The sequence below is a fragment of the Vidua macroura genome, chromosome 1 (assembly GCF_024509145.1).
Source record: "Vidua macroura isolate BioBank_ID:100142 chromosome 1, ASM2450914v1, whole genome shotgun sequence".
Taxonomy (NCBI): Eukaryota; Metazoa; Chordata; class Aves; order Passeriformes; family Viduidae; genus Vidua; species Vidua macroura.
The window spans coordinates 18,612,280-18,631,995 of record NC_071571.1 but is presented as its reverse complement, the minus strand read 5'-3'; the positions used below and the strand labels follow the sequence as shown (position 1 = coordinate 18,631,995).

At 38.9% G+C, this 19,716-nt stretch overlaps 1 protein-coding gene across 3 annotated transcripts in view; it reads left to right on the top strand.

Annotated features, from left to right (window-relative positions):
- The window catches only part of MLLT10 (MLLT10 histone lysine methyltransferase DOT1L cofactor), a 123,671-nt gene that overhangs the window by 10,235 nt on the left and 93,720 nt on the right, over positions 1 to 19,716 (top strand). For all 3 annotated transcript variants that reach the window (XM_053971186.1, XM_053971178.1, XM_053971169.1), the window contains exon 4: positions 12,370 to 12,424. In XM_053971186.1, the coding sequence (XP_053827161.1) occupies positions 12,370 to 12,424 (55 nt within the window). The remainder of the gene's footprint in view (positions 1 to 12,369; positions 12,425 to 19,716) is intronic.

Here is a 19,716-nt window from a genome sequence, read left to right as displayed (position 1 = left end):
TAGTATCCAGCCAGGTTCAACTCACCGTGGTATGTCATGGTGCCACAGGTGGGGCATAAGGAAGTCAGGATAAGGAAAGTAACTGGGGAGGTAGCAGGCAAAATCGGACTGAACAGAATAAGAGAGAAAAGCAGAATGATTGTGGAAACTTTGTGTTGTTCTGATTGTGGTGAAGGTGAAAATTTTTACTTTGAAATACTATGGATTGATGTGTATTTCTTGTCCGTTACATAGATGGGTGAGTGTTGTTTGCTTTGCATTTCATGAGTACAAGAAAATATTTTTTCCTGTTCACATTTTGTTGGTGTATATAGTGAATACAGACCTAAAACCTTGTTGTAGTGCAGCTCTAAAGATGACAGAATTGTTTAGCATTATAGTGTGTGGTCTTTAAGGTTAGCAGTACAAGACGTGCAGAAGGTGCTGCAGAAGTGCATTGTAGTTTCTGTGTACTTCTCCAACCTATGGAAGTGGGAATATTAATGCCATTTCTGATTGTGCTTCCTTGTTTTTTTTTTTGGTTTGTTTTTTTTTTTTTTTTTTTTTTTTTTTTTTTGTGTGTGCTGTATTTTTCCCTACTTTTATGCGTACTTGTTACTTGGTTTGTAAATACAGAGATGAGTTCATAAACTTATCTGAAGCACTTTCCCGCAGCAGAGAAAAGGTCTGCTACATTTTCTTTTGATTAGCTGCAGTTTACTGAAATGTACATGTAATATGTGCAGTAGTTTATAATTACATTATGCAAATCATGGTTACATAGAGTATTCAAGCTTTAAAACAGTGTTACATCACTCAAGTACTACTTGATCGAAAATTTTTTAGCACAGATGTCAATATAACAGGTACTTCAGTAAATAGTCTGAAGGTTCTTTGGCAAAATTACTAACCAAAGTGAGGCTAGAACAAAACATTTTCCCTTACAGGAATTGCATAATCCTTATGTGGAAATGTTTTCTGTTTGTTTGTTTCATTGTATTCACTGGCAGAAGTCGTCTCTAAAGTAAGCAAGGAGTTCCTCAACTTGTAAGAAGCCTTGCTTAGAATTGATGCTAACATTTTATAGCTAGGAATTTTTAGGATAAAGCTGTGATGTTGCAGAAGAACATTGAAATGAACCATTGCGTATTGTATTTTCTTCATGTAGATTGAATTGGGGCAGTTGCATACTTCCAAGCAGATTAAAAAATAGGATGTTTAGTTGGACTAAACTGCAGCCAAATGTGACAGGCATTTCTCATAGCCTTCTGATGCTTTATCTTGAAGATCAGTGTGTGAATCTTAAACTTTATGTACGTTTATAATTTGGATTTGTGCAACATCTAACAGGGCTTACTAGTCCTAAGTATATGGTAGAAGATTTATGGTTTTGGACTTCCAAAGTTGGAGAAGGCAGATCATGATACACCTTGTATGTCATCACTATGTTACATTGTATTATACATTATCTCAGTTCCATACACATGAGTGAAAGTATGACTAAGTATGACCTGTAGTACTTACTGAGTAGATGGTCTTGGAAGAATGCTGATTTCCTTGTTGAGTGCTTCTTATCTTCTTGTCATAGTCTACAAATTTATTATCTGTAGTAGATGTTTTTGACAGGGCTAACTGAATCTGCATATATTTTTATATGATGCCTTGATAAAAAGAACTAGGTTGAGTCTCTTTAATTTATCCAAGTATAAACCCCAAAATGCTTCAGGTAGTCAGTCTGTTTTTCTTTTAGCTGTCAACTGTCTGCTTTAAAAAAAAGTTCTTTCTTTCTCCTGGGAGAGATGACTGAATAGAGATGGGGCAGAGATTTGGCAAATTTGTCAGCATCAAGAAATGGTTATTTGAAGATGGAGATGACTTAATTTCTTAAGTTGTCAAGTTGCAGAACATAGCACTTCGGAAGAGAAGTGCTGACAGCATGCATTCGTTTGCTCTATTAGTGATGTCAGCCAGTTGGGGATTCTTGGATGTGGCAGAAGATACTTCGATGCCTGTTGGTTCTTCGTTGTGGTTTATGAACACTGGAGTCTGGTGTGAATCACAGTGAAACATTGCAACTTTAATTTGCCTCTTTTTGGATATTTGAAAAATTGTGTAGTTAGCTCCTTGCTGACTTCTGCTTCAAATCCTGGCGTGGTTTTAAGCTATCATTTGCAGAGTCATTTAGATCAAAATAGTGAAGGTGGGTGTTTTGTGAGTTTATAAGGTTTATATAGGGTTTATAAGGTCTGAAGATACCGTAGGTTGAGAATATTGATAAAGTATATTGCTATGCCACTGTAGTTTAGAAACTGATAAAGAAGTGTGTATTTGGTTTTGTAGATAGAAATCTCTTCTTTGGCTGGGCCATGTGTTCCTAAAACAACTCATCATTTTTGCTGCATTGAGCAGGGGAAAAATGAGTTTCTGACTTTGGCAAGTATTACAAAGTATGGATGTTAAAATAGAAAGAAACTCTAACAGAAATTTTCATAGTACCCAATTGGTTAGAAAAAAAAAAAAAGCACACAAGAAATTATCAGCAAAATATCAGAGTAAAAACATTTGGTAGGAATAGATAGCCTAAGTTTGGTGTGAGTAGAGGTTCAGTAATTTTCAGCTGCTGCTGGAAATGCTTGTGAGTTTTACTGGACTTTTTACTGGAGTTTTTCTGGAGGCTTTAAGGGCTGAGATGTTGATCTTCCCTGGTTAGTCTTTGTATGTTGGCAGTAGTGATCTTGCTTCATTGAAGATGGCTTGAAGCAGGGAATTGAGAAATGAGATGTCACTGCTGAGGGTGGGGGTGAACTGTTGCCAGCAGATGTAGATGTGGTCAGTCTGGTGCATATCTTGTTGCTGGGTTTGTTCTTGTGCTAACTGCCTGTAAATTTGCATCTGTTGATAGAAGTTATGGGAAGATATAAATTTCTAGATGAAATATCTTGGCAGCAGTATATTGGTTTGCACTACTCTGCAAATTGTCTGTGGGCTTTTCTTTTTGTTGTTTAGTCTTGCAAAAGCTGTTCCTTTGTAGGCTCTAAGATACTTGTTTTTCTGTAGATAGCCTCTGATTAGCTGGATTTGAGTTAGGTTTGCTGTTAACTATAATCTAGTTGTCTGTGGTTCTCAATTTCAATTAGCACACTTTCATTGAAGTGTCTTTAGAATATGGTGTATCTTTATAGATGGAGTTGTGTTTACATTGGTTGTTCAGTACTATATTTTTCTGAATCTAACACTAATTATCCCAAAATTTTCCAGGTTTATTAGGGGAAAAGAGGATTTTTTCCTGTCTTCAGTGTTTTCATTCCAATGTACATGTGTTACATTTTTACTTCAATTTTTTTCCTATTGAAGAAAACATACTAGGGTAAGAGGAACATGGAAAGTATAAAAGGAAATTAGAAAATACAGGATTCTTTCCCGTGAAGAAAATTAAATACTAATTTCAGATCCTTTAGGGGAGAAGGAAAATAAATAGCAAGAACATTTTGAGCTTAGAAGATAATTTTTCATTGAAAGAATTGAATAAACTTCCAATAGTTATGTATAGGTTGGATGACATATGTACAGCATTGGCATAACTGAAACTCTAGATTGATTTTTAATAAACTTTGTGTTCAGAGCAATTTTCTAAATAGTCTTTTTTTTCTCAGAATATTTACATTTTTGACAGCAATAGATATGTGTCTGCCAGCAATAATTGTTTTGCTTTAACTAAAATAACTACCCATATCTAGATCTTTACCCTTCTAAACCAGTTTTTAAATCCATATGAAGATATTATTAGAGTATTATTATTAAAGTGTTATTTGAAGTAGTAGTATTTAAGTCTACCTAGCATATTTGAAGTCTGTAGGATTGGGAAAGATCATCTTACATATAATAAAGAATATTATAGATGACTTCTAGAGGTGTCTTTTTGTCTGTTAACACCCAAGAATGAGACAAAATGTTATGGAATATTGGTGAAGGCAGGTGAAACTGTATCACAGAACTTGGGATATGAGTACTTGGACACAGTCAGTTGTGCTGCAAGCTTCTGCAGCTACTGATAATTGGGCATTGGGGCTGCTAAGAGCATAATTGGCTGCCAGTTGGAAAGCCATTGATTAGAAACTAACCTTCTGATCAGCTGCTTTGCTTACCTTTGTAAATCTGTCCATGTGCTTTGGGAAAGTGTGTTGAATTAGTGCATGTTGTTATGCACAGAAATACCTAGTAGCATGGCATGCTGTAAAATAGATGTATTTGAAAGCAAATTCAGAAGTAAAGCAATAAAAGTCTTGGCAATTGATTCTTTCCTCCTAGGTTAATTTTTTAAAAAGTCAAGAATTTGAAGGATTCATAGAATCATCTAATGGTTAAGGTTGGAGAAAAATTCTGTGATCATCAAATCCAGCTGTTAACTCAGCACCACCGTATTCACCACTAAATTGTGTCTCTAAGTGCCACATCCACGTGCCTTTTGAACACTTCAGGGATGGTGATTTTGCCACTTCTCTGGGCAGCCTGTTCCGATCAGCCTGATCGCCCTTTCAGTGAAGAAATTTTTCCTAATATGCAATATAAACTTCCTCTGGTGCAACTTGAGGTCATTTCCTCTTGTCCTGTCACTTGCTACCTAGGAGAAGAGACTGACACTCATCTTGCTACACCCTTTTTCAGAGAGCACAGAGATGTGGAGTTGTAGATAAGCTATTCCCTGAGCCTCCTCCAGGCTAAACAACCCCAGTTCCCTCAGCTGCTCCTCATCAGTTTTGTGCTCCAGACCCTTCCCCAGCTCCATTGCCCTTCTCTGGACTCTCTCCAGCACCTCAATGTCCTTTTAGAATTGAGGGGCCCAGAATTGAACCCAGGATTTGACGTGTGGCCTCACCAGTGCTGAGTACAGGGTTATGGTCAATGCCCTGGTGCTGCTGGCCACGCTGGTGCTGATCCAGGCCAGGATGCCATTGGCCTTTTGGCCACCTGGGCACTCTCTGGCTCATGTTCAGCTGCTCTTGACCAGCACCCCCAGGACCTTTTCCTCCAGGCATCTTTCGTGCCACTCTGCCCCAGCCTGTAGCTGCAGGGGTTGTTGTGACCCAAGGGCAGGAGCAGGCCCAGCACTTGGACTTGCTTGAACCTCAGAGCTCTGGCCTCTCCCCATCAGTGCAGCCTGTCCAGTTCCCCCTGCAGAGCCTTCAGCAGCTCAACACTCCCACCCAGCTCGGTGTGTCTGCAGACTGACTGAGGGTGCCCTGGATCCCCTCATGTGGGTCATTGATAAAGATTTAAACAGAGCTGGTGCCAGCCCTGAGCCCTGGGGAGCTCTGCTGGATGTGATTCCATTCACCAACACCCTCTGGGCCCGGCCATGCCAACGGGTTCCTACGCATCCAACAGAGCACCCGGCCGAGCCACGAGCAGCCAGTTCCTGCAGGAGATGCTGTGGGAAATGGTGCCAAAGGCTTTCCTGAGGTCCAGGTAGGCACATCCGCAGCCTTTCACCCACCCACTAAGTGGGTCATCTTATCATAGAAAGGAGATCAGGTCAGTCAAGCAGGACCTGCCTTTCACAAACCTGTGCTGGCTGAGCCTGATTTCCCTGGTTGTTCAGCATACGCCCTGTCATGGCACTCAAGAGGATCTGCTCCATGACCTCTCCAGCCCTGGGGTCAGGATGATAGTTCTGCAATTCCCTGGATCTTCCTTTCAGCCTTCCTTCTAGATAGGTGTCTCAGTTGCTAATCTCCAGTCAACTGAGATCTCCTTGGTTAGCCAGGGCTGCTGGTAAATGGTGGAAAGTGAACTGGCAAGCTCTTCTGCCAGCTCCCTCAGTACCCTTGGGTAGATCCCATCCAGCCCCACAGACTTGTGGCTTTTTAAATGGCATGGCAGGTCACTGACACTTTTCCTCCTGGATTGTGGGGACTCCATTTTGTTCTCTGCTTCTGTCTTCCAGCTCATGTTGTGAGCTAAAATTGAAACAAGAAGTGGATTTGACTATTCTTCTGTTTGTTTAATGATTAACAGAAGCAGCAGAATAAAATGTTTTGTCTGCTAACTTTTAACTCCTGTTGAGGAAAAAAATTCAAAGAGGTTGAGTGTTGGGTTTCACAAACTGTTATGCTGATTGTATGTAACTCACTATTTTGTCATTTGTAACTTCATGGATTATGCATCGCAGTCTCACAGTTGTTTCTTTCAGTTAAATGCTATTGGGGCTTGGGGTTTTGTTTTTTGTTTTTTTTTTTTTTCTTCTCCTGTTGTCAAGCAGTATGAAACAGTAATTCTGTGATCAAAATGTATTTTGGAGAATAAAAACTGCTCTGGAAGTCTGTCGTGCTGGGTATATGCACCTTGACAGGAAATTTAAGCATCGAAATGCAACATTTTGCATATATGGCTGATGTCTGTTGAAAATCTTGGAATACATGAATGTCAGGGAAATATCAAAATAAAATTGAGCAAGAAATCTGCCTGTATTACTTCCAACATAAAATTAGTCTGTTTCAAGTGTATGCTTTCCTTCCTTCCGTCCTTCCTTCTGTCCTTTGGAAAGTAAGGCCTTCAGTTGGACTTCCACTCTGATTTGTAGCCAGTGTAGATAATGCCACTTCCCAGATAAGGTAGTTATATCCTTTATATCCTTTCCTGACCACCTGTCCATATTGTCAGATAACATTTGTTGTCTGACATTGGTCATATATGGAAAGGTGGCTCAAAGAAGTGATCTGACTGAAAAAAAATATTTTTAGGTTACTGGTTAGGATTTCCATATAGTCAGTGGAATGCTTTTCCCAGATCAAGGAAGACAGTAGAAAGGACACAGCAGGGGATGGTCAGTGATCTTCTTCTGGCAGCACAGTGCAATTATGCTACCTTAAAGTGAGCCTCCAGTAAAGTCAGCTGGAACTGCAGCCTGGTGTCTTGGCTAGCTTTAAGGAACTGTGGTCTGTTTAATCTGCTGTAGATCTTGTGTTATTTAGGTTAACAGGTCACATTGAAAGAAAGGTTTTATTGCCTCATTGCAATGCTGGGAATTCAGTCCTGCAGGATTTTACTTGGTTGACAGTCATTATTCAGGTGAATGGTTCCAATGGCCTAGCTTGGGCCACAATTCAGTAAATTATGTGCAAAGAATTCTTTGACCTTTGTTTTCTTATAACAAGACACAGCATATAATGGGTGTCTGCAGATGATGCTTTATGAATGTGCTCCAAATTTTCAGAACCCTGAGGGAAGAACAATGTTATATTCCTATTACTATTTTTCTTCTCTCCTGCATGAATAGTCTTGTCCCTGTCTCTCTTTATCTTGCTATTTACCATGTGCTTTTTTCTTTTCCCCTTAATTTCAAAATGAATAAGGTCGTCTCTTGGATTGAATCAGTTTCTCTATGCCTTTTCAGTTGAAAAATTGGTAGAGCTAGGTTTACCAAAAAGACTTGAAAAATTATATTTGTATAATGTTGCCTAATGATGGTTGAGATAGCTCTTAGTCCTGGTTAAAATGGAAAGGCATATTTATCTAGAATAGAGGAAGAACACTTTATACCACAATGCAGTGGAGCCAAGTTGGACTGTAACTGATTCAGTATGGGAAGCTGGAATTATTTAGCTCCTTCTTTTACTTTGGTATTCCATTCTTGCGACTTTATTCTGATGGATATCTTTAGTGGACGCCTCTGTTTTTTTTTTTTTTTTTTTTAATTTTTTAAGAAAATATTTCAGTTCTTTATTTCTTCTTGGTTATTTTTCCTTTTTTAATAATTTTGAGGGGATAAAAAGTTTCTTTTTCTGCATGGATCTTGCATGCTTCTGATTTTAGTTCTCTGTTGGGTGATGTTTTAAAGTCTGGACTCCTCAGGAGGCAGTGGGTTTTTCATCAGACCCAGGCAATCTCAGTTCGCCTGAATGCTAAAGGTATGGGATCAGTCTTTGTTTACTTAATTAAGTTGCTGTTTATGTAGCTCAGAAGTGAGTTGTGACAGTCACGCTGTCAGACTCTTCCAGCTTCACAGCTCTGAGATTGGTTTCACTTTAGTCCTCTACAGGAGACCTCATAGTCTAAAGCCATTCCTGCTGAGAGTTCACCCCAATTCTGCACGGACAGAAGCTAGATCCATGAGCTTCGTCTCTTCCACCAAAGAGCTGCAAAAATGAGATGTTCTTACACTCTCTAAGGACAGGAAGGAAAAGGATGATGTCATTTTCTACAACTTCATTGTGTTCCTTCAGCCAGTATTTGTCTCTTCATTCTCTTCAGATCTAATTCAGCTGCTTGTACCTACAGCACCACATGCACTGCTGCACCTCCCTGTATTGGACTAGTGCCCTTTAGCACACCAAAGGACATGGCTATTCTCTAGGGTTACAATCAGCCTCTGTAGTGTTCATATTTGTGCTGCTTAACCTGATGATGTTTGTCTGAATTGTTGATCAGTCATTCCAGCTTGCCCTATTTGTGCTGTGGTGTTTTGTAGGTGTTGTATCTGCCCCTGCTACCTACTCCCTCTGCTCTGCACAGCTGGTTTAGAAGTCTCCCCGTGTTTCTGAATACTTGGACAATAAATCTGTGTCAGAAATCTTTGCCAGAGATAAGACTTATAACACACAACTGGAGAAAAGAGCCCTGTCATGGTCCTTGTGCTCAAATACTAGAGACCATCTGTATGGATCATCAGATTATTCTATATACTATGTTGCATCATCAACATGCGTGATAAAAGATCAAAGTATTATTCCATCCATTTTAGAACTAGTAATAAAGTGTTAGTTTAAAGAAAAAAAAAATTCTCTGCGAGATACTTGTCTCAGAGCATGACATTCACTGTTGCACCTGGCAAAGCTCCTGGTTTTACTACATGGTGTGTATAGAAACTTGGCAGAGCAGAAATGGGTGACAGGATCTGAGAGTGTGGAGACTGGGAAAGAGTTAGGTTCCTAATGCAGAGAAGGGGAATAGAAGGGCTCGGGGTAGCTGTCTGCTCTGTTAGCTTACTAGGGTGCTACTTTATTGCAGATTGTAGGCAGATTTCATAACACCAGAAGTGCTCTGTGTCATCGAAGTGCAAATACCTCTGCAGAGTTACCCGTTCTCAGCACCATTGCTGAGTGCAATTCTGCCCTCAAGTTTTCTTCCACTGTCAAAACTTCCACCTCCACTTCAGTTTTCTGTCTTGCATCTTCTCTGACTGGTTGCAGCCAGAACTGTAGAGGATTAATGAGGGACCCGAGTCCTTGTAGACAAGGACAAATAAATCAGGTGAATCTGATGAGACTGAATGGAGCATGCTTAACTCTTCTGCATAAAGGACTGGCTCAGGTTATTGTATCTTAGTGCCCTGTGATCATTTTGATTTATTTTGTGGTAAAGTTTGCACAAGAAGCTTGCTAATTCTTTAATTACTGGTGCTGCAGTGCTGTGGCTCCCTGCCTTCAGTTTTGCTGATTGCAACCATTTGTGGAATTATATTTAAATTGCATGACTGATATGACCTGAATTAAAAATGTTTAAAAGTTTATTTCATTTTATTTCACTTATCTGTTCTAAGGGGCAGCCCAACAGATAGTTGTGTCAGTAGCTGAGGGAGTGATGGAGGGAGAAATTAATGAGGGGGAGGTGAAGGGAAGAAGAGAACCTCCTAAACTGGTTTTGCCACTAGTGAAAATGTATGTCAGACCTCCAGAGGCTTGCAGAGGTGGGGCAAAGTAGAAGCTCTTAACAGCTTCTCTGTTACATGATCTCATCTCATTGGCTTTAAGCTGCCAGCTCATAGCTTTGGGGTGGGAGCTAACTTCATTGTGCTGTGACTATCAGTACATACCAGGTTTCTTTCTTTAGAAATCTGGTTCGGTGTATGAGAAATTCACTGAAATGCAACTGTTGTCTCTCAGCACTTTAGTATTTAATATTTGGAGAGCTGAAGTGTTAAGATACAGCTCACAAATATATTGAATATATAGGGTTTTGTTTAAAATGTACTGATCAGTTCATTTCAGTGTCTTGACTAAAAAAAAAAAGTAATAATCCAAGTCTGCAGGCAACTTGCAGAATGATTAAGATGTTTTCAGCCACTTTTGTATCTAAATTTCACCGTAGACTTAATGCTGACTTTCAATAAATTGCCGATCATTTTTGTGAGTGTGTGAGAGAGATGAGTGAAGCAAAAGACAGAAGGCTACAATCCTAAAGATTCTTCTTTCAGTGTGCAGCTCTCTATACTAGTGCACTGAGAAAAAATAAGTTTTTTCTATTTTACCCTCCATGAGAGCCTCTTTGCTGCTAATACAAATTTTTTTAGAGGTTAAGAAAGATAGTACTACAAATTTCTTACCGGTTACGATAGTCCTCGAGATATACTTTAGCCTTATGAATTTCAGGAATAGAATTTCCAGTGCCTCAAATAAGTTTGCACAGTCTGTTTCTGAGGCACTTCTGGCATCACATGCTCCTTTATCTACTGTCTTATTAGTTAGCTGGTAAAGGAGAATAGCTCTGTGCAGGGAACAGGGAGAAGAGGTGTCCCACTCTGTTTGAAGGATATGGTGTTAAGTTTGCATCTGATGATCTTGATTTGCTTAAGAAGATTATTAGGTTTCTGTGCTTTGAGTTGTCCCTAATCTGGAAATATATAAACATAGTAATGTTTATTACTAGGTGATTCCTAGGTGTAGGATTCCCTATGGTTGTTCCTATGCTTGTAGTGTGAAGCACTTGAAGTGGAACGTGTATCAAATCTTGTAATTTCTGTCATCTCTGGTTTGGAATTGGTTTGCATGCTCTCTAGAGCATGTATATCTACACTTAGAGATAAACATGATATTAGGAACTTGATAGGAGGCAGTGATAGCAGAAAAACTGTTCTGTTGTGATCCTGGTGTATGTTGGAAGAATATTACAACATAGATGACTTTGAACCAGGAGTGGAAGGGACACTAAACAAATTTGCAGATGATACAAAACTGGCAGGAGCTGTTGAATCCCTTGAAGGCAGGGAGGCCCTGCAGAGAGAACTTAATAAATTAGAGCACTGGGCAATCACCAACAGTATGAAGTTTAAGAAGGGCAAATGCCAGACCTGGGATGAGGCAACCCTGGATGTACAGACATCCAGGGAAGATGGAGAGGCTGGAGAGCCAGCCCTGTGGAAAGGGACCTGGGGGTCCTGGTCAATGACAAGCTGAACCTGAGCCAGCAGTGCCCTGGCAGCCAGGAGGGCCAGCCCTTTCCTGGGGGGCATCAGGCACAACATGGCCTGCAGGGCAAGGGAGGGGATTGTGCTGCTCTGCTCTGCACCGGGGTGGCCTCACATCAAGTGCTGGGGGCAGTTCTGGGTGCTACAATATAAAAAAGAGATTAAACTGTTAGAGTGTCCAAAGGAGGGCCGTGAGGATGGTGAAGGGCATTGAGGGGAAGCCGTGTGAGGAGCTGCTGAGGTCACTTGGGTTGTTCACCTTCGAGGAGACTGAGGGAAAACATCATTGGAGTCTACACCTTCCTCATGAGGGGAAGAGAAGGGTCAGGCACTGATCTCTTCTTTGTGGTGACCAGTGACAGAACCCGAGGGAATGGCCTGAGGTTGTGTCGTGTCAGGGGAAGTTTAGGTTGGATATTAGATAAATGTTCTTCACCCTGAGTGTGGTTGCACACTTAATAGGCTCCCCAGGGAAGTGGTCACAGCACCAAGAGTGCTGACAAAATTCCAGAAGCGTTTGGACGATACCCTTGGGCACATTGGGATGACTCTTGGGGTGGTGATGTGCAGGGTTAAGGGTTGGGCCTTGATGAACCTTGTGGGTCCCTTGCAACTCAGCTTATTCTGTCATTTTGTGATCAGACTGCTTATTTCCAGACATGTGGTTTTGCTACAGTTGTCAACTTCTGACCTCCTTTTTCTGAGACAGAAAGTGAGGTTGGTTTTTGTAAGTGGTAGTCAGCAGAGACTGTGTGGCCAGCCATAGCTATGTGCACCTGTGCTGATCATATCCACAGCACTTACTCGTGATTGACCATCTTGGTCAATACAGAGAGGCCAGGACAAGGAAATACAGTAGGGAGTTTTGGACTGTGTCCAAGCTTCTTGGCATTTAAGTCCACCCTGTGCTATAGTTTTTGGAGGCTTGTCTCCAAAATTCCAGAGTGTGAAACCCAGGAAGGAAATCTTGGAGGGAGAACTACAAGTAGCTTTAGTGTGTGTCATAGTTTGAAGATCTGGAGAGAAAGCTTTATTTTTCACAAAATAACATTAATATTCAAGTAAAGGTTAAGGGAAAACACACCCATTCACTTTTAAAGAATGGTTGCTTCCTTAATATCAGATAACAGTTTTAATGTGTGTGGTTTCTTTTTCAATGCTTCTATGATCATTCCATTTTTTTATTTTATTTTTGCTTTTTTTCCTAGAGATGTGAATTATGCCCTCATAAGGATGGTGCTTTAAAGAGAACAGATAATGGGGGTAAGTTTGATTCTTGCTTTTTGTGAACTCTCTTATTTTGTATGAGGGAAATAAATCTGTGGAAAAAAAATTATAGGGATCCTAAACATAAAAGAAAACACTGGCTGCCTTGGAAATAGTTAACTGTTTTACAGTAACCCTTATTTGTCCACTTCAGGTTCAATTTACTTGGAGGACCTCTATAATTAATTCTTAGTTTCATTTTTAGGGAAAAAAGTTACAATAGAAAAACTGCATTTTAACATAAGATTTAATGGGTAAAATGGATTAATTTTATGTGTATTTAGTTGGAGCCTGAGCACTTACAGAAAGCTGTTGAAAGTGCACCATTCATGGAGGAAAGTGGAATTTTTATGTCTATAGCCTAGACTGAATGCACCAGTGCATTTTCAAAGGTTGACTCTTCCATGCCTGATTTACTAATAGGTTCTGTAACAAAGAAGTTAGAGTTGGAAAGTTGCAGTAGTGATTACCTTTCCCTTGCATCTTTCTAATTTCACTGTTCAGGTTATCATCAGTTCTGCTCCTGCTGAGTAGAACTGTTAGAGAAAGTCTCCACTGAATATTCTGGCTTGATTATGTTTATACTAATAGCTGGGTGATATGAGTGTAAAATTTCAATTAACTTTTGAATCACTTTTGGAATGCTGCCTTCTCTCTCTAGTAGATACTTCTAAATTCCCATCCATCATCTATCTGTAAATAGCCTGGTCATTTTGATATTGAGCCCTTTCTCTTGTGAGAAGAGAAAGTATGATCTGTATTCTGGAATTCACTTGGACAGTCTTTGTAAATTGTATTCTGCAGATTCTATGCTGTGTACATGATATTCTAGCTAATTTGTATCTTAGCTTAGTGTTGATGCAGCTTTGCTATTTCTGTTGCAAGAACACAGCCGGCTTATGTTGTGCTGATCTGTCCTTTCCCTTGTGTACCTTTGACTGCTCTGTTCATATATATATATATCTATGCTCTAGGTTTACCATTTTAGTGTCAACTGACTCAAACACATCACTGAACTTAATACCCAGTACTTAAGTCTTATTCCTCTTCTTTATTATTCCTTTCATGTTGATACATGCAATGTTGAATTAATTTCTTTAGAAATGGCAGCTGGACACTTTATTTTTAGGAAATAGTAATAAGAAAGCCTCAAATGTCTTGAAATATACAGGAAAATTCGTGAAGTATGAAGTAGCTGAAGTGTGTTCTGGTTTTATACTTAGTAGTGTAGTAGTAAAGTAGTATTTGGGAATGCTTTGCTATTATGCTGTGGTGGTATTGAAACTTTTTTTTAGCATGAAGTCTTGAGAACTTACTTTGATAGTGTGCATCAAAGATGTGAGCATCCTATTAGTTATCTCTCCTATGGCTCTATTAATTGTAATTATAAGTTCTTGTCTGAAAGTGAATTACTCTATAAGATTGAAATGCTTTAAGTTTCAATAGCAAAGATATAACACTGTGCTATAATTTTCATACCCAAGTGTTTTCATCAGTGAAAACTTCATACTGAATATTTCATAGCTGAGAGGTATAGGAATTTATATTTTCTTCTGAAAAGACCCAGCCTCTGTAACAGATCTTGTCCATGTGTTGAAAAGAGCAAATTCTACTTTGTGGACCAAATGTTCTTTAAATAATAACTTTACAGAAGGATATGCACCTTGGAAAATACTTTGACTGGTGTTGCATTTCAGAAATCTGCATTCTTACCTGAAGCTTTCCTTTCATACAGTTTCCTAACAAGAGATTGTGCCAGAAGATTTTTAGACTTAAAGAAACACTGTTGAAGATCACATAATGGGCTTGCCAGTTGAAATGGCATTTTCATTAGGTTAATTTTTTTAAATGCTGTTACACCTTCTGCCAAGCGAGTCATAAGAAGATGCAGGTATTTGAGAAGAAACTTGGAAACAAACATTTCTGGTAAAACCTTGAAAGGATCTAGCTTTATAAACTTATAATTATGCAGTCTTTCTCGAAGTATAGAAATAATTAAATGGTCTTAGGTTTGCAGAACAAGAGAAGAAATTGCTGACTTTAAGTCAGTGATAGAAGGTTTTTCTTCTTTCTGCCTTCTGGCAACGAATTAACTTCATTTTGTAGCCATAAAAAACCATTGTGCTTTTTGTTTTGAATATGCAGATAGCTTAGCCCATACATGGCCTCCTGCTCCTGTAGTTTTTTTTTTAACAGTCTTCTGAGTATTTGCTTTATAATAAGGTGAAGGACTGTGTTTTGGGCATTGAAGGTACCATATTTTCTTTTATGTTTGGAAGATCAATGTGCTACTGAGCTTTTACTATAGTGTTCCATGATTTTCTTAACCTGCAGTAAGATGCTGTTACTGCAGTGAGGGTCCTTGCTGTACATTGTTTCCTCCTCTGTGACGGTACTAGCTTTTAAAACTTCTCCTTTTTTTGTGCCCTGCATTCCTTTTCAGCCACATGAAAACTTCCCTGACCTAGCTGCCCACGCTAATGCTGATAGAAAGAATGGCCAGGAGTATTCTTGTAGCAGCAACCTGTACATGAACTGTCTTAAGTCAGTTGCACAACTGTAACTGAAGGCAGCCTAATCTTAGGGCTCTTCTTGAGCCTAACACCGTGATAACAGTGTTATCTAGCCTTTAAGAACTTTGGGGCACTACATGTATGGCAGTAGTCTATGAATCAAACTTGTGTTATAAGTATTGTTAACTGACTGAAAATAGAATCAATTGACTATATATTATGGTAGCATATGGTGTGGTTGTGTTGGTATTTTGTGAGTTTTTTGTCCCTCCCTCCCACCCCCCCACACAGTGCAAGGTTCTTTCTGTGCATTCCTCCTCCTGCTCCCCCTCCTTTTACTGGCCTGTTGCTGCTTATCTGACCTTTTAGACATCACAATTTTTTTAGATTTGCTTTCTAGATTTTATATTTCTGTTTGGAGTTTGACTCTGCCTTAGTTGTGCTTATGAGGTTAATGTGGGTCCTCTAGTGTCATCTATGGCAAATAAAGAATTATAATTTTCAGTGATACGGCATTATTGGAACAGTACTGTCATAGATTTTATAGAGAACTAAAAAGTGACAGCCTGATACAGTAATAGGAGGGGAGCATATCATGGAGGCCAAACAACATTTGTCCTGCTCTTTTTGTCATCATGAACTAGATTCTTGAGAAGGGTCTTGTGTGCCTTCTCAGAACAGTTTCCCAGCCTATAAGCATTCATGCTTTGGGACTGCTTGCTCCAGACACGGTATTTTTGTGTTTAATGGAAGACAAGTCCATCACACTATTGAAGTGTTCTCTTCTGTGTAAGGTTTAGTGTCCATGTGTGGCAAGGCATTTTGCAGTTGATTAGTATGATGTGTCTGTGGGTTTCCTTTGAACCTGCTACCTCATGGTTTTTTGTGATGCCACTTGGTATTTGCAAACGGGGGTGGCAAAGGTCAGCTATTCTGTGCTCACCTTTCCAGTATCTCTTCCTGTAACCTTTTTGGGTACACTGGAGAGTACACAGATGCCTGCCTGTTCTTGGCTTGGTGATGGTGGCTACTTGTGCAGTAATCAGAACCTGAAGTGAGCCCAGAGAGATAATTCAGTCTGCATTTGTGTGGAATATGTCCTAGACTGCTTCAGTGTCCCTCCTGTGCTTTCCATTGTCAGAGACTTAAGCTGACCTTGAGCAGGAGCAGCTAAGGTCTGTTTGCATGTGCTTGTTCAGTCTCTGCACTGTGTGAGAATGGCTGTTCTGCTTCTGCACTTACACAGATCTTAGAAAAAATACTCTTAGATTTAGCCAGGTGGAGTCTGGACTAGTATCTGTGGTGTGGTTTATCTGTCAGTGGGTTTATCTATCCTTAGGATTGTTTAGAGTTGAATGTATTTAGCTACACATTTGATTTAATTAATTTTTAAGAGTAATAGGACTTTGCACAGTTATGAGCAGGGTATTTGTAAGAAATTTTAGGAATTAGCTTTGAATTAAGTTTTAATATTTTGTCTGCCTAATATCTATGACTGTCTTAGGGCTATGGTTAAGTTTTGTGAACAAAAAATAATCCTTCCTGCATGTGGACTTTGTTTTTACATAAACATTAGGACTTTTCCAGTGTTCAGAGACTGGAACTGTATAAACTCCATTAGGCTATTACCTGGTTGTTTTTTTTTTTTTTTTTCTTTTTCTTTTTTTTTTTTTTTATATTTATTCTTTTCTTATTGATACTAAAAGTAGAAAAGGAAGATTGAATTGAAAAAGAACTTTTCTCTCTGAATATATCTGTTGACAGAATTCCTCGATAAATTTGGTATTAATGTTCATTTAGAGCAACCATTGTGGTTTTAAACATGACTGAATATAAAAATTTTTTAAAATGAGAAAACCTGATACGTATATGAGTTGCTTGTTGATTTGCTGTCTTACATGTAAGAAGGCTACTGAAAGATGAATTTTCCTTTAGCTTGGTGGATTGGTAAGTGGTTGGTAGTTGGATAAAATATAAGCACGTTTTTTGAAAAACGGAGAAGTAACAAGTGAGCATTTGTTTGAAGATACTTGAGAACTGTTGGCATTTGACAGTTTTGGGTCTTTCAGTTCAGTAATATTTCTTTAACTATTGCAGTAATTTCCTTTGGATTTTTGACACTCAGCAAGGAGAAAATAAAGTCATGACCATTTGGACTGATTATAGCTTTTTGAATCCAAATTTTTGTCTTCTCATAGTACTGAGTATGCTTTCTGTTTTTTAAGCAAATTCTTCACTTGGATCTGATATAGTGCATCTCACATTTAAATAGTTTTCTTGCAGTAATCTTTTTCCACAATTTGCTCTAAGGTTAAAAAGTTTGATTTTGCTATACAAGTTGTTACTTTGAAATCTGATTCCAGTGGATGATGATCAGGAATGCTGTGTAACAGCATTCTTTGTATGACTTTTCACCAAGACTTCTCTCATGCAGCTGCTTGGGGAAAGGCCAGCTAACAATGTGGTGGTTTTATGTCATGGTCCAGACCCTCTTCCCACCCCCTGGGTTAGCGACAGGATCCCCCAAGTCTATAGAAACTTTATATGCTAGGCTTTCCCGTTGCTGTTGTTATTATTAGAATCTCACTGCCTGGTTTACTGTTCTGATGAGTTTTCTTGGTGTTAATGTCTAAGAATGTGGATGGTATAATGGTATATGTACACCCTGAGATGTATGCATTTTGCAAGTGCTTACCTACAAATGTTCTGGCCTTTTGGATCAGATTTACAGCAGTGTGTGTATTTTTTTTACTGGGAAAGAGAAAGATAATAAATTTAAAATACTGCAGTAGTAGAAATGAATGTATTACTATATAAAGTATTGTGTATTTATGATTTATATTACCGATAATCACAGTTTATATGTAGACATTTTTTTTTAGAGTTCTAGGTGCTTATTTACACATTTCTTCCTTTTGTTGTGTGAAAGGATTTCTTGAGAGAGGTGGAAGAAACTCAGTAATTCCATAGCATGCCAGATAAAATTATTAAAGCTATTAGCTTACTCAGTAGACTAATGGAATTTTATCTGTAGCTGTTTCAAGAACAAACTATTTGTTGTGCTGCAGTGATGATTCAGAACGAATCAATTCTTTACTTGAGGTCCAGATTTTTCTAAATTGAATATTTTGTGAAATTCAGTAGTAGGACTTTGTAGGTTGAAGCCTTTTTCTTCATAGACAAATAGTATTTATTTTACCTTTTTAACAAATTATCAATTCTATACCAATGATGGGGTTGGCTACTAACCACAACAGTGAGAGCTGTAGTGATTAGTGTGGCACCTTCTTTTTACCCCTCTTCAAAGAGTGGATCAAACAATATAATATTAATAATGCTGTATTAACTATAGCAAACTCTAAATCTTTATTTAACAGAGTAAGGAAAAGACAGTAACTTCAGCCTACAGATTTCTTATCTGCAAGTTTTCTTGTTTTTACAGGAAAGGAAGATTGGGGTTAAAAGTATATGGAATGTCTTAATGAGGAGACACTTAACTAAAGGTTTAAAATAGTACTTAATCTTTCCCTTTGGCAAAGAGTAACAGTAATGGTCTTAAGTACATGTTTGAAAGGTGAATCCAGCAGAGTCAGATAGAGCTCAGCCTTTGGGTCAGTCAGCAGATCTGATAGTTGTGGAAACGGAGGGTGCAATTTCATGTAATCTAGGACAGCTGTTGACCTCTGCTGAAAGGAGGGGACTGTGGTTTTGCCCTGACTGGGTGTTTCTGCACTGATGGTTTTGTATATGGTAATAACCATGTGACCTCAGTGTGGATTGCTTCAAACCATTGACCTTGCTCAAAGGTAAACTATTAAGTTTCCCACAAATTTAGTAATGAGATGAAAGAAAAAAAATTATTTGCCCTGCTACAAAGCAAACTCACATTGCAAAGAGAGGACGGGGATGTACAGTTGAAAGCAAACAGTAAGGCGAGATCCTGCTTTTCAATGACAGTCTGCAGCTGAAATGGATTGAGGTATATCCTTAACTGACAAGTTAAAACAACCCTCATAAGAAACGTAACATTTCAATATAAAGATTTTTCCATGCTAGAATAATAAATACATTCTCTTGGTTAGAAACAAGGTAAGACTTCTTTAATGAAATATAATGGACTCCTTCGGAACTTAGAATGCCTAAACAAATTTTGCTCTGACATTGATGCGTGGTTAGGGATGGTGATAATATCACAGAAGTCTTGTGCTACCAGGCTGGTCCTGTGGCTGGAATTCAGTATGGCTTCACGATTCTGGTCTCTACAGTGCCTTAGTGCTCTGCTGCTTCAGCGCTGACTGTGGGTTGCAGTGGAGTCCCCACTCTGTGCGTCTTAGTTCATAAGCATGACAGGGGCGTCCCTTGTTGTGGATTGTAGGATGGATTATATGTTTGTTGCTGTTATTTTATTATGAAGTCAAAGACAATGAAAGCAAGGCTTGAAAACTTGCACTGGAAGGCAATTAAAAAGTACTATAAGTTTATTTAAGGGGAAGGTGCTTGTGAATCAAATTTTGGGCAATTAAGCAGTAGTTGTAAAGGCAAAAATTTAGTTTGATGGGTAACGTACTGTTTATCTTCCTGGGTTTTCTTTGTTAATTTGCTTTGGTAGAGTTTACTTCTAATTACAGATCTCTTTGCTAGCAACAGTCTTGTGTTTGCTGATGGTGGAATTGCTAGGAATTACTTTTCTCTGTCACATTGGGATAACAGATCAACTATTTATTTTCAGCTAGGGGTCTGAAGTCTGAGATTTGTTACGCTGAATGTTAGTGAACA